Source organism: Sturnira hondurensis, unplaced genomic scaffold (assembly GCF_014824575.4).
Source record: "Sturnira hondurensis isolate 20B ecotype Veracruz unplaced genomic scaffold, ASM1482457v3 Scaffold0007406, whole genome shotgun sequence".
Taxonomy (NCBI): Eukaryota; Metazoa; Chordata; class Mammalia; order Chiroptera; family Phyllostomidae; genus Sturnira; species Sturnira hondurensis.
In genome coordinates this window covers 11,986,450-11,998,354 of record NW_028080037.1, presented here as the reverse complement: position 1 = coordinate 11,998,354, position 11,905 = coordinate 11,986,450, and the positions used below count along the sequence as shown (strand labels likewise).

The following is an 11,905-nucleotide window of genomic DNA, read 5'->3' as shown; positions in this document are numbered from 1 at the left end:
GATACCCAATTGGATTCTAGATATTTCTTGTGGCTTTATGTGACCATGTGATCACAACTCCCGAGATGCAGGAGAGCCAGAAGAGGGAGTGAAGAAGATATCCAGAGCTATACTTCTCTCTCTCTCGGCCACTCACTCCTCTGGAATCAGGGAGAAGACATTGGAATCACATTTGAGCTTTAAATTAAAAAATAAAGAGGAAACCAATTTATATATTGAAAGGAGACAAATCTCTGAAAATAGACACAAAGTTGCATTGTTAAGGGACCTACCTACTCCGTGGTGTGAGAGGGAGAGGTCCAACTTAGCACACGTAGGGGCAGTTGGAAATAATACCGACTTTGGCTTTTAATCCTCAGGAGTTGAGGGTCCCAAATAAACCGTTTACCTGCAGAGCAATCCCAGCAGCTGAAAGAGCCCCAAGACTCTGAATAGTGACTGTGTGTCAAATGTGTCGCAAACCCTTGACCTGCTGGCTGGATGTTAGAGGAGGCCTTGCTGATTCCTGGCTGTGGCATTATTATCATAATGAGTAATATGTCTTCACTGATCAGAACATGTCTTAGTCAAGGACAACCATACCCCTATTTGTTAGAGGAGCAGTGAGAGCCGGGCTGGAGGAGACATTGTCACCTTCATGAAATGTGAAGTACTGTTATTACTCATGTGGCTGTTGCAAGAATTAAATTAAAATAAGGTATATAAAATGCTCAAGAATGCCTGTGAATTGATTAGGTATGGAGAAACTGAATAAATGCCAGTTATTTAAACTATAGTCCAGAATGTAGACTTCTAAGTAGATCTGTGGGTGGGATGGCAGGGAGAGGCTAGAGTAGGGATTCTCTCAGTGTATTATTTCAGGACCCCTTGCAATACTGGGGACTCCTTCAGGGAGTTATGGGAGTCAAAACTATTTTTGTAATGACACTTAGATATCATTTGCCTTTCCCACTCTTGTTCACTTATGGTTGTACCCCAGAATTTTCCAGAGGCTACAGAACATGGGGTGAAGTCATGGCTATGATGTCTAATGGAGGATATACTTTGGTATTCCTCAGTCTTCAGTGGTTTCCAGGAGTTAAGGTGGGTGGGTGGAGGATTTCACTACATTGGGTCAGGGAGTAACTTGGCCGGGGTGGGGAATGATGACTCAATATCTTAATTATGGTACTGGTTACATGATTACACATTTGCCAAAATTCATAGAGCTATACACTAAAGCTAGGTGAGGTTCACTGCATGAATTATACTTCAATTTTTAAAAACCAAAAGTCATCTCTTTTTTTCTTTTTTTTAAATCCCCACTTGAGGATATATTTATTGATTTTAGAGAGAGAGGAAGGGAAAGAGAAAACATTGATCAGTTGCCTCCCCTATGCACCCTGTGCAACCTACATATGTGCCCTGACCAGGATCAAACCCACAACCTTTTGGTGGACAGGATGATGCTCCTATCAACTGAGCGACCTGGCCAGGCCAAAAGTCATTTCTTAATTTTAATTTATCATAGTATAAATGTAGTTAGAGATAACCCACATAAACAAAAGCTCTACGAGCTTAAGCATACCAAGGGGTTCTTAGACTGAAGGCTTTGGAGAATCACTGAGTGCAAGCATGGATTTCTTTACTAAAGCAGTTGTGATTATTTGCTCTGAAGTTGGGGGAAGTGATCAATAGAGAGGGCAAATTTTCTCTGGCTCTAATGCTTTGTAAATTGTGCTAACATGGTAGCTACTGGCCATGTGTGGCTATTGAGAACATGAAAAGCAGCTGGTCCAAATTGAAATGTACTAGATAAGAAGTAATACACCTCATTCATAATTTTTTATGGAGAAATGACAATAATTTGGACATATGGCAGGGGTGTCAAATTCGTTTTCACTGGGGGCCATATCAGCCTGGTGGTTGCTTTCAAAGAGCTGAAATATTTTAGGACTGTAAAGTGTAACTACTCCTTAACTGTTAAGGAGTTGAAATTACATTTGGCCCTTTGAGGGGAACCGAGAGGCTGATGTGGCCCCCGATGAAAATGAGTTTCACACCGCTGACATATGGGGCCAAGTAAAAGATGTGATTTTCCTCTGTTGTTTTTCACTTTAACGTGGTTACTAGAAAATTTAAAATGTGGCCTGCATTATGTTTCTATTGAACAGTGCTATTCTTGACTGCCAATCTTGTTTTTACAAAATACAAGCTATGTCAAAAAGCATTACTTCTCGAATGTTCTTGGGTTTCATGGATGTAAAATGCAGATATGTTAAGGTTGGTGTGAACATTGAATGTGAATGAATAATGCATGGGACGTGATGAGCAATGCACTTAAGTAAAAAATAAGTTTCATGGCTACCATTAAAGGCCTCCGGGTTTTTTTGTTGATGCCATCAGAGATGGACCACGTGCTCATTTATGGCCCTCCCTCTGCGACCTACTTGTACTCTGACTGTAATAACTAATGTTGTCCGAGGCCTGATCACGCTGTTGGACGGGGGCCGTCCTCTTCACGCCAAATAATTAAAAGGACACGGGGTCCCCCTTGGAAGTAGGATATCTGTATTCATGAACAGAGCGCTGGCAAAATCTGCAAATAAAGCCGCCCGGGGGCGCAGGAGATCTCTTAGCAACCGACGCCAGGACCCATTGCTAGGAGGAAAAGGAAAAACAAGCTGTGGTCCGTCGGCTTTTCCTCTCCGGTGGGGGCTGTTTCCGGTTCTTCCGGGAGGCCGTCCTTCCGCCTCCCTTCCCCTGAAGATCAGGGACTTAGCCGCAGGTTCCGCCGCCTCAGGAACCCTTGGTGACTTCTGTCCGTCAGCAGCGGCAGTGGCGGGGGCGGCAGGGACGGTGGGGACGGCGGCGGCGTCAGGCCTTCCACGAGGCCGCGATGCTGAGCTCCCGGGCCCAGGCGGTGATGAACTCCGCCGACAGGGCCATCCAGCGCTTCCTGCGGACCGGGGAAGCCGTCAGGTGAGCTTGTGGGGGGGGGGGCGGGGGGGGCGGGGAGGCTGGAGAAGCAGGGACCTGCGTCCCTCGCTTGGGCCTCTGGTGGCCTTTTCTCGTCCTAGTCAGGAACCCCGAAGCCGGAGCGAGCATGCCGGAGCGAGCATTCTGCACCCTGCAGGGTTAGACCACCAGGCCCTGAGGCTGGAGGGGCGATGGGTCTCTAGGGCTGTCAGGTCCTTGGCAACGCCAATTCTGTCTGCACTCCCCAGTGTCACCAGCGCCCCAGATTTTATCAGTGACCCTACCCCGGCGTGCCAATGCCTCCTCCAGTCCTGTCATTATCCCCAGAACTTCTAGGGACTTTCAGGCTTGTCAAGGCCTCGAATTCTGTCAGTGCTTCTCGGGCCACCCAGTGCCTCGCAGGCCTTCCAGGACCCCCCTCATCCTTTCAGGGTACCCCCAGTCCTTATCCCAGCCATGCCAGTTCCTGGCCCGCCGGGGTTCCCCAGGCTTGTCAACCTCGCCAGCCCTGTCATGGTTCTCAATCCTGTAAAGTGGTCGGACCTGCTAGCGCCCCCATTCCTCTCCGTCCCCCTCCCAGTTATGCCGGGGACCCCCTATTCTATCTGAGTCCCCTATCTTATTAGTAACTCGTTATCTTGCAAGGGCCCCTAAACTAGTCAGGACCCCTTTACCTGTTCAAGCTCCCTGTCCTGCTGAGGTCCTCCATTCCTGCTAGGAGTCCCTCGCCAGCAGCATTGTCCCCAACTGTCAGGGCCACTATTTCCCTCCTCTTATTCACCTTCCATAGATTCCAGGCTTCAGTGGTGAGCGCTGCACCTTCATCACTGTCCCTAAACGACTGAGACCTGCTGTTCAGGTCAGCGTCCTTCCTCGGGACCTGAGGCAGGTCTAAGAAGTCATTATCCTGGCTGGAAGTGGCTGTGTTGTCCAGTGCCCCCATTCTATGGGTGGAAAACATGTCTTGAGACGGCCATGCCTATGGTCCTACAGCTGACTGGATAACAGAGCGGGGGGCAGAAGCCAGATCTTTGCACGCATGCGCCGCATGTTATCGTTCTGCAGTGGGGGTAGCATTTCCAGAGTCACTGCTGGGCCCTGGATTTTTTGTCGGAGGACACGGGCACATTTTCCCCCCTCCAACATTCTGTTGTCCTTCACTGTCCCTCATGAGCTTGGTGGTTTTAAGACCAGACTTAGCAGCCTGACAGGCAAAAGTTCACATCCACACCGCCTCTCCCACTTCCACCAGTTGGCTCCACCTCTTGGTTGCCTCATCTATAAAGATGGAGATGATGGCGCAGCCTATTCCGTGGCAGTGTTTGGAGGATAAGCTAAGATTATCACCGGGCCTGACATGGAGTATGCGCTCTGAAATGTCAGTGCTTGGATGGGGGGTTTGAGGGCACGTGGGCAAGCGCTTCACCATTTCAGTGATAGTCCTTTGTAATCTTCCCAGACACTTTTATGAATATACCTGTTGTGTAAAAGTCAGCACAGGATGCGTTAAGAAACTATAGGAATAGCTTTCATAAATAAACTGAAATTATTATGCTTAATAATCACAGCAGCTAACATTTACTAGGCTCTTACTATGTGCCCTGTGCATTAGTGCTGATTTTATCCTCAGGAGAAGCCTCTGAGGTAGGTCTTAGAAGCATTTTCGTTTTACTGATGGGGAAGCTGAGGCTTAGAAGGTGAAATGATGCCCTGAGACAGCAGTTTTTAACCTTTTTCATCTCATGGCACACAGAAACTAATTATTAAAATGCTGCAACTCACCCCAAAATCTATTTTATGCAGATCTAACAAAAAATAGGTCTAATTTTGATTCACTCACACTAGCCAGCTATTGTGTTGGCTGTTGTCATTTTTTGTGCTGGAGAAACTAAGGGAGAAGAGGTCAGCACCCCTCACTAAGTGGTCGGGTATTGCATGTTTTAAAAATACAGCGCCCCGGAGTGCCTACTGGAGTCTGCCAGAGCAGTGCGCTTGCCCTTTCTTAACCACGCTCTGGGCAGTGTTGACTCTGCTTGGGAAAACAAAGATTCATTTGAAATTTGGTTATCGCTTTTGCATCATATCAGTTATGACACTGGGAACATGTTAGTAGTTGTGAGATAAGAGTCCGTAGGGTCACCAGTAGCTGAGGTCAAAACAATATTTACATGATCCACATATCGGGAGAAGAATGTATCACACACACACACACACACACACACCTGTATACAAACATATCTAATACATATATACAGGTATATATTGCACATATGTATTTATACAAATGTATGGTTCGCCTTAGTCAGTGGAAAGGCCTAACTTTGTATAAAAACAGTGGTTTAAATTGCCGGTGAAATTTCAAAATGTGCAGTAAAGAACAACTGAAGTGTTTAGGACAAGCCTAAAATTAAGAATCTTTCATTTAATAAATACTTAGATCTTATGTACCATTCCTTGTACACCCCCTCTTCATCAGTACTCTGAAAGATACTTCCATTTCTATGTTTTCATCAATACCCAACCATTCAGGAAACATTATTGAGAACCTACTATGTGCCAAGTATGGTCTAGACCAGTGAATTTCACCTGGTGTGTTATGGCTACGCTGGGGTGCCGCCAGAATTGCTAAAACATGCCATCACTGACTTTTTTCCCTTGGACACAAATGACAACAGCCAGTGCAACAGTAGCCATCCAGTGTGAATGAGTCAAAATTATACCTATTTTTCGGCGTGCCGCTGAATTTTAGCACCTAGTTTATGTGTGCCACGAGGTGGAAAAGGTTGAAAATCGCTCTTCCAGACACTTGGGATGCGTCAGTGAGTAAAGTGACAGAGATTCCTGCCCTGGACACTTGGCATTCCATTTGCGGAAGCCAGACAGTAAACAGAGTGAATGGGTGAATTTTATGGTAAAAAGTGAAAAGAAAACTGAGTTACTCAGGTTTTACTCGGTAAAACTGAGTAAAAGGGACCAGGAGTGCAGGTTCTGGTAGTTTGTTGCATGGGAAGAGGGGGTGAGGGAGCGAGCCAAGCTGTGCCCTGGGGAAGAGCACGCCAGGCCGAGGGAACAGCATGGCAAAGGCCCGAGAGGGACAGGGGACAGCCAGGGTGGCAGCAGAGTGACAGGCAGAGCAGCAGGAACACCCCGGCTTCTCCTCCGAGTGAGGTGGGAATTTTGGAAGGTTGTGCTCTGATGTAGGTGTTATATCCCTATGTTGAAATGTGCTGGGTCTTGAGGCATAATCCTGTCCTGTATGTTACTTTAACTTGAAATTAGATATTTGTCAGGCCGGGGGATTATTCTGATGAAACGTTACTTCTTCCTCTCTCTGTCTATATACCTAATGTGCTTGTGATGAGGGGGGACAGTCAACTGATTTTCTCTTTTAGATATAAAGTCATGAAGAACTGGGGTGTCATAGGCGGACTTGCCGCCGCTCTTGCAGCAGGAATATATGTTATTTGGGGTCCCATCACAGAAAGAAAGAAGCGTAGAAAAGGTAAGCGTGAGGCCCTGGCATCACAATCTGTGCACTTGATCCAAACTCTTCTTCCCCAAAAGACTACCAAAGGGGAGGGGGTTTTTGGTGTTCATTATTATTATTACTCATTATTTTATATCCTATATTAAAAAGATTTATATTTCACCTCCTGTCAAGTCCTGAGTTTGAGTCATGCATTGTAATGAAAAATTTTAGGTGGCTTAGTCGTCTAGTGTTCTTATTAATATGGTAATTACAGTTTGTAGCACTACAGCTGACTTAACTGTGTGATGCATTTGTGGTTTCCGTAACTAGCTTCTAGTCCCTAGTAAATGCTTCAAGTTGTTTCTTCATTAAGGCAAAAACTACCTATTTTCTTATTTTTTTTAAATATGCCCTTTGTAAATGTTGCTCTACTTATGTTGATTAAAAGTCAGCCTTGGAGAGGGAAGGGGTAGATGTAGCGAAATGTTGATCACCCTTAAATATGAGGATGGTTATAACTAGGGTTTATTATATGTTCTCTCTTTTATGCATGTTTGAGAATGTTCATAATAAAAAGTGTTTTAAAAATTCTAGCCGAAGTGGGGAGCGTGTCAGATTTTGTTGACCTCTTTGCAGAAAGATCGATCAGAATCGCTGGAGCGTCTTTCCCACTGATCCTGAGAACGAAGTCATTGTCCCAGGGAGCAACAGCAGAACATTGTTTTCTTCTGTTCTGGGGAACATTGTTTCCTTATCAAAGGAGAGGGGGAGAATGAGGAGGGAAAGAGAGTGAGGAAGAGAGAGAGAGAGAGATGTTACTGTGTCCTTTTATACACTCAGTGTAGACCAGGCTGTGCCAAACACCTCAGTGGGTTTCAGAGGTAACACACGAGGGGGCCCGTCCCCCTGTCGCTGGTGTCCTGAAGGACCAGAACTAGGACAGGGCCTCGGCGTAGACAGAACGTCTGGCTCTGGATCTCTGTGGTTCAAGACTTCCTCACATTCAATCTCACGTTCAAGGCCACAGTGCGGAAACTCTGGGTCGCAGATGGGAGAGAAGAACAGAGTTGGTCCGAAGTGGTGTGCTGTTCTCTTTCCCGCCCCACTTTTCCAGGGCTTGTGCCTGGCCTGGTCAACCTGGGGAACACCTGCTTCATGAACTCGCTGCTGCAAGGCTTGTCTGCCTGTCCCGCTTTCGTCAGGTGGCTGGAGGAGTTCACCACCCAGTACACCAGGGACCAGAAGGAGCCCCCCACGCACCAGTATTTGTCCTTAACGCTGCTGCAGCTCCTGAAAGGTACCTGGTGGGACTCGAAGGGGGGCCTGTGTGCATTTTCAGAGTAGCAGCCCAGGTGATAGGCAGAGGGTTAATCACCTCTGTGTAGAGAAAGATCGTACAGATCATTATGGAAAAAGCACTTAAAGGCCCAGCAGATACAAACAGCTGGTTTAGAAACAAATCAAATATGTGACTGCCTATTTTAAAAGATAATCAGTTTGGTAACAGGTTTCTGTGGAAGAAGAAAATCCACTACAGACATAACCATTTTGGTCACAGAAAACTCTGGTTTCCAAAACATTAAAGCTTTTTTATTTTTAAAGTACCTTAGGCTAGAAGGAAGGTAATTTGCAAGAGGAATAATACAAATTGTATTTCATACAAAGTGTATATGTAACAAACACTCAAGTATTGAATTTATCCATCATCAAAGAAATATAAATAAGCCCTGGCTGGTGTAGCTCAGTGGATTGAGCACGGGACTGTGAAGCAAAGGGTCGCTGGTTCGATTCCCAGTCAGGGCACATGCCTGGGTTGCAGGCGAGGTCCCCAGTGGGGGACACATGAGAGGCAACCACACATTGATGTTTCTCTCCCACTCTTTCTCCTTCCTGTCTCCTCTCTCTAAAAACAAACAAACAAACAAACAAATAAAAACTATAAATAAAATGACAGCGAGGCACTATATTTTTTTTGTCTGTCAGCGAGGATTGAAAAACAAACCCACAACCCTGACAGGCTGCTGGGTGACTGTGTTCATACACACTGTAATAGCTTGCCAAATGCTCAGTACCATTTGACTTATGACACCTTGTCCAGAAGTCTGTCTTACGGAGATAGAAGTGTGATTAGAGGTTCACACGAGCCCAAAGTGGAGTTCTCAGAGTTCAGGAACGGCTGGACCCGGGCCCTGAGCATGGAGAGGCATTCTGTATATGAGTGTAAGAAGTCGTGGCCCTGGCTGGTGTAGCTCAGTGGATTGAGTACGGGCAGTGAACCAAAGGGTCGCTGGTTCGATTTCCAGTCAGGGCACATGCCTGGGTTGCAGGCCAGGTCCCCAGTGGGGGCCATGTGAGAGGCAACCACAGATTGATGTTCCTCTCCCTCTCTTTCTCCTTTGCTTCCCCTCTTTCTAAAAATACATAAATAAAATATTTAAAAAAAGAAGTCGCTGATCTAACTTCATTCTTAAACCACCGTTTTCAACTCCAGAACTGCCCCCGACCCCTTCCTACCACATTAACATCTGATGACGTCCTGAGGACTCTCTGCAGAACGTAATTTGGGAAACACCATTATATGCACAGAGACCTCCAGCCCCCTGTTGTCATGGGGGCAAAGAAGGGAGAGACTGTGCTTGTCCAACAGTATATGGTGAAGCCATCGACACAATACTATTGGGCTGGCCCAAAAGTCCGTTCAGTTATTTCCGGAAAATCAAAGACATGTTTTTCATTTTCACCAATAGCTTTATTGATTTGGGTGTTTTGAGTACATTGGCTGTCTCCTGCTGTTGGCTTCCGGTGGGTAGAGGTGCTGCCAAACGTCTTCCAGTGCGTGAGGCAGCCCCTCAGCCAAGGGTCATTTAAGGCCACAATGTCAGTAATACCAGGAAACTTCGCAAACCACCTTTGACATGTTCGATCAGTCACAGCACCTTCTCCACACACTGCATAAATCCTTCTCTGTGTTTCAGTTGTGTTTGTACTTTCTTTGAAATAATAAAGCATAATATGCCAAAAATGTTACATATTTTCTTCATCTTCAATATTAAAATGGCGGCACAAAAATTTGCCTATTTTGATACGTTTTTTTAAAGATTTTATTCATTTATCTTTAGAGGGGAAGGGAAGGAGAGAGGGAGAGAAATATCAGTGTATGGTTGCCTCTCATGAGTCCCCTGCTGGGAACTGGCCTGCAACCCAGGCACGTGCCCTGACTGGGAATTGAACCGCGATCGTCTGGTCCTCAGGCCTGAGCTCAATCCACTGAGCTACACCAGCCAGGGCTGATAAGGTTTTTTTAAATGCACACTGATATGACAGCTGTCACAATACACATAACAAAATTGTTTCGGATGCAATTAAAGACAACTAAGCACTACTAGAGCCACCATATAGAAAAAACTAAACAAACTTTTGGCCAACCCAAAACATAGCCATTCAGAATCATATTTATGAAGTCTTTTTTCCCCCCTAATTTGGGAGAGGACATAAGCTATAACATTAAGTTTGGTAGAATGATTGAGCAATCAATGGTATAGTATATACCTATTCAGAATCATCTTTATGAAGTCTATTTTTCTAATTTGAGAGGTGGCATGAGCTATAACATTACATTTTAAAGAACAGGATACAAAAAGGATATAATTTGACTTAAGTGGAGCAAAAACTTCTACACATAGAGACCGGACAGAAAAAGATCACAGTATTAGCCATGGCCACTTTGGTATTGTGCAGTTGGTAGTTTGAAAACATATTTCAGCTATATTTTTAAAACTCAATAGTAAGCATATTTTATTCTCACAGTCAGTAAAAAATTGGATTGAAAAAGCACTCAGTTAAATATTGTTTCATGGAGGTATTTTCCCAAGTGATCTCCACTTGACACAGAAATCTTTATGATGCAAGTTCTTTAAAAAACAAAACAAAACTGTTGCAAAGTCTGTGTGAAAAGCCGAAGTGTCCACATAGGTTGCCTGACGCAGATCAGGGTGTTGTCCTAACCATGAACACAGGCTGCGACCCGGTGCCGGGAACCAGAGTCATGCCAGGTCAGCTGTCCCTAGAATATATGGTCCTTTCTCTGGTTTTGCTTTTTAGTGTCTTTTATTTTGACTTTTAGGGAAAAAAATTTCAGCATACAAGTAATTCCTGAATAACTTTTCCTTGTAAAAAATAAAAGCATTACAGATAAGGCTGGGGTCCTTTTATCAGGCCCCCAAACCTGTTTCCTGCCTTCCTTCCCCAAAGTAAGGTATCAGTGCCTACTTCCAGACCATTTCCTGTGCACTTAAACACATTTCTAAGTACCCACAGGAATTACATATTGTTTGTTTATTTTTAACCAAATAATATATGCATTAGAGAAACGTCTATTGCAGTACATGTAAGCTCTACCTCATTCACTGTAGTGTTTGTGTGTGTGTGAGTTTATTGGCTTTATATTTGTTGTCTTCCGTGAATTGCTTGTGCAGGTCCTTTGCCCATTTTTAAAAATATTAATTTATTTTTAGAGAGAGGGGAAGGGAGGGAGGAAGAGAGGGTGGGAAACATCAGTGTGTGGTTGCCTCTCATGTGTCCCCCCACTGAGGACCTGGCCTGCACCGCAGGCATGTGCCCTAGACTGGGAATCGAAAGGGCGACCCTTTGGTTCACAGGCCCGCGCTCAATCCACTGAGCCACACCAGCCAGCCTTCGCCCATTTTTAGAAATTGTGGTCAAACATTTAGGACATAAAATTTACCATCTTCATCATTTTCAAACTTACAGTTCTGTGCTGTAGCATTAAATCCATTCACACGGCTGCGCAGCCGTCACCGCATCCATCCCCAGCCCTTCTCGTCATCCGTATTGCAACTCTACCCATTGAACCCCCCCATCCCCCACTCTGCCCAGGCCCCTGGCACTGACATTCTTTCCCGTGAGTTTGCCCGCGTCCTTCGGTTATGTGGCATCATGCAGTGCTTGTCCTTGCATCTGGCTTATTTCACTTAGCGTGATGTCTTTCAGGTCATCCACTTGCAGCATGTGTTATAATTTCATTCCTTTTTAGGCTGAATCTGGATAATATTTCATTTTGTTTAGCTATGTAGAAGTCAGTGGATATTTGGGTCATTTCTACCTTTCAGCTACTAGGAACAGTGTGTACAAATCTCTATTCAGGTCCCTGCTTTGAATTGTTTTGGGCCTAGACCCAGAAATATATGAATCAGATGGTAATTCTGTTTAATTTGTGAGGAACCACCATACTGTTTTCCATGGAGGCTGTACCATGTTACATTCCCACCAACAGCGGTTCCAATTCCCCTCGTCCTCGCCAACACTTGTTATTGTCTGTTTCTTTGACAATTGTCATTCCAGTAGGTATGAAGCAGTATCTGATGGTGGGTTTGATTTACGATAATGATAAATGATGTTAAGCATCTTTTCATGTGTTTATTGGCTGTTTGTATGTCTTTTTTTTATAACTCTATTTGA

The 11,905-nt window shown here is 45.0% G+C and overlaps 1 protein-coding gene across 3 annotated transcripts in view; it reads left to right on the top strand.

The window, feature by feature from the left end:
- The first annotated feature begins 2,728 nt into the window (after positions 1–2,728).
- USP30 (ubiquitin specific peptidase 30) overlaps positions 2,729–11,905 on the top strand; it is a 27,622-nt gene continuing 18,445 nt past the window's right edge. For all 3 annotated transcript variants that reach the window (XM_037052324.1, XM_037052325.1, XM_037052323.1), the window contains exons 1-3: positions 2,729–2,961; positions 6,351–6,460; positions 7,542–7,724. In XM_037052324.1, coding sequence (XP_036908219.1) covers positions 2,879–2,961; positions 6,351–6,460; positions 7,542–7,724 — 376 coding nt within the window. In that variant the 5' untranslated portion in view covers positions 2,729–2,878. The remainder of the gene's footprint in view (positions 2,962–6,350; positions 6,461–7,541; positions 7,725–11,905) is intronic.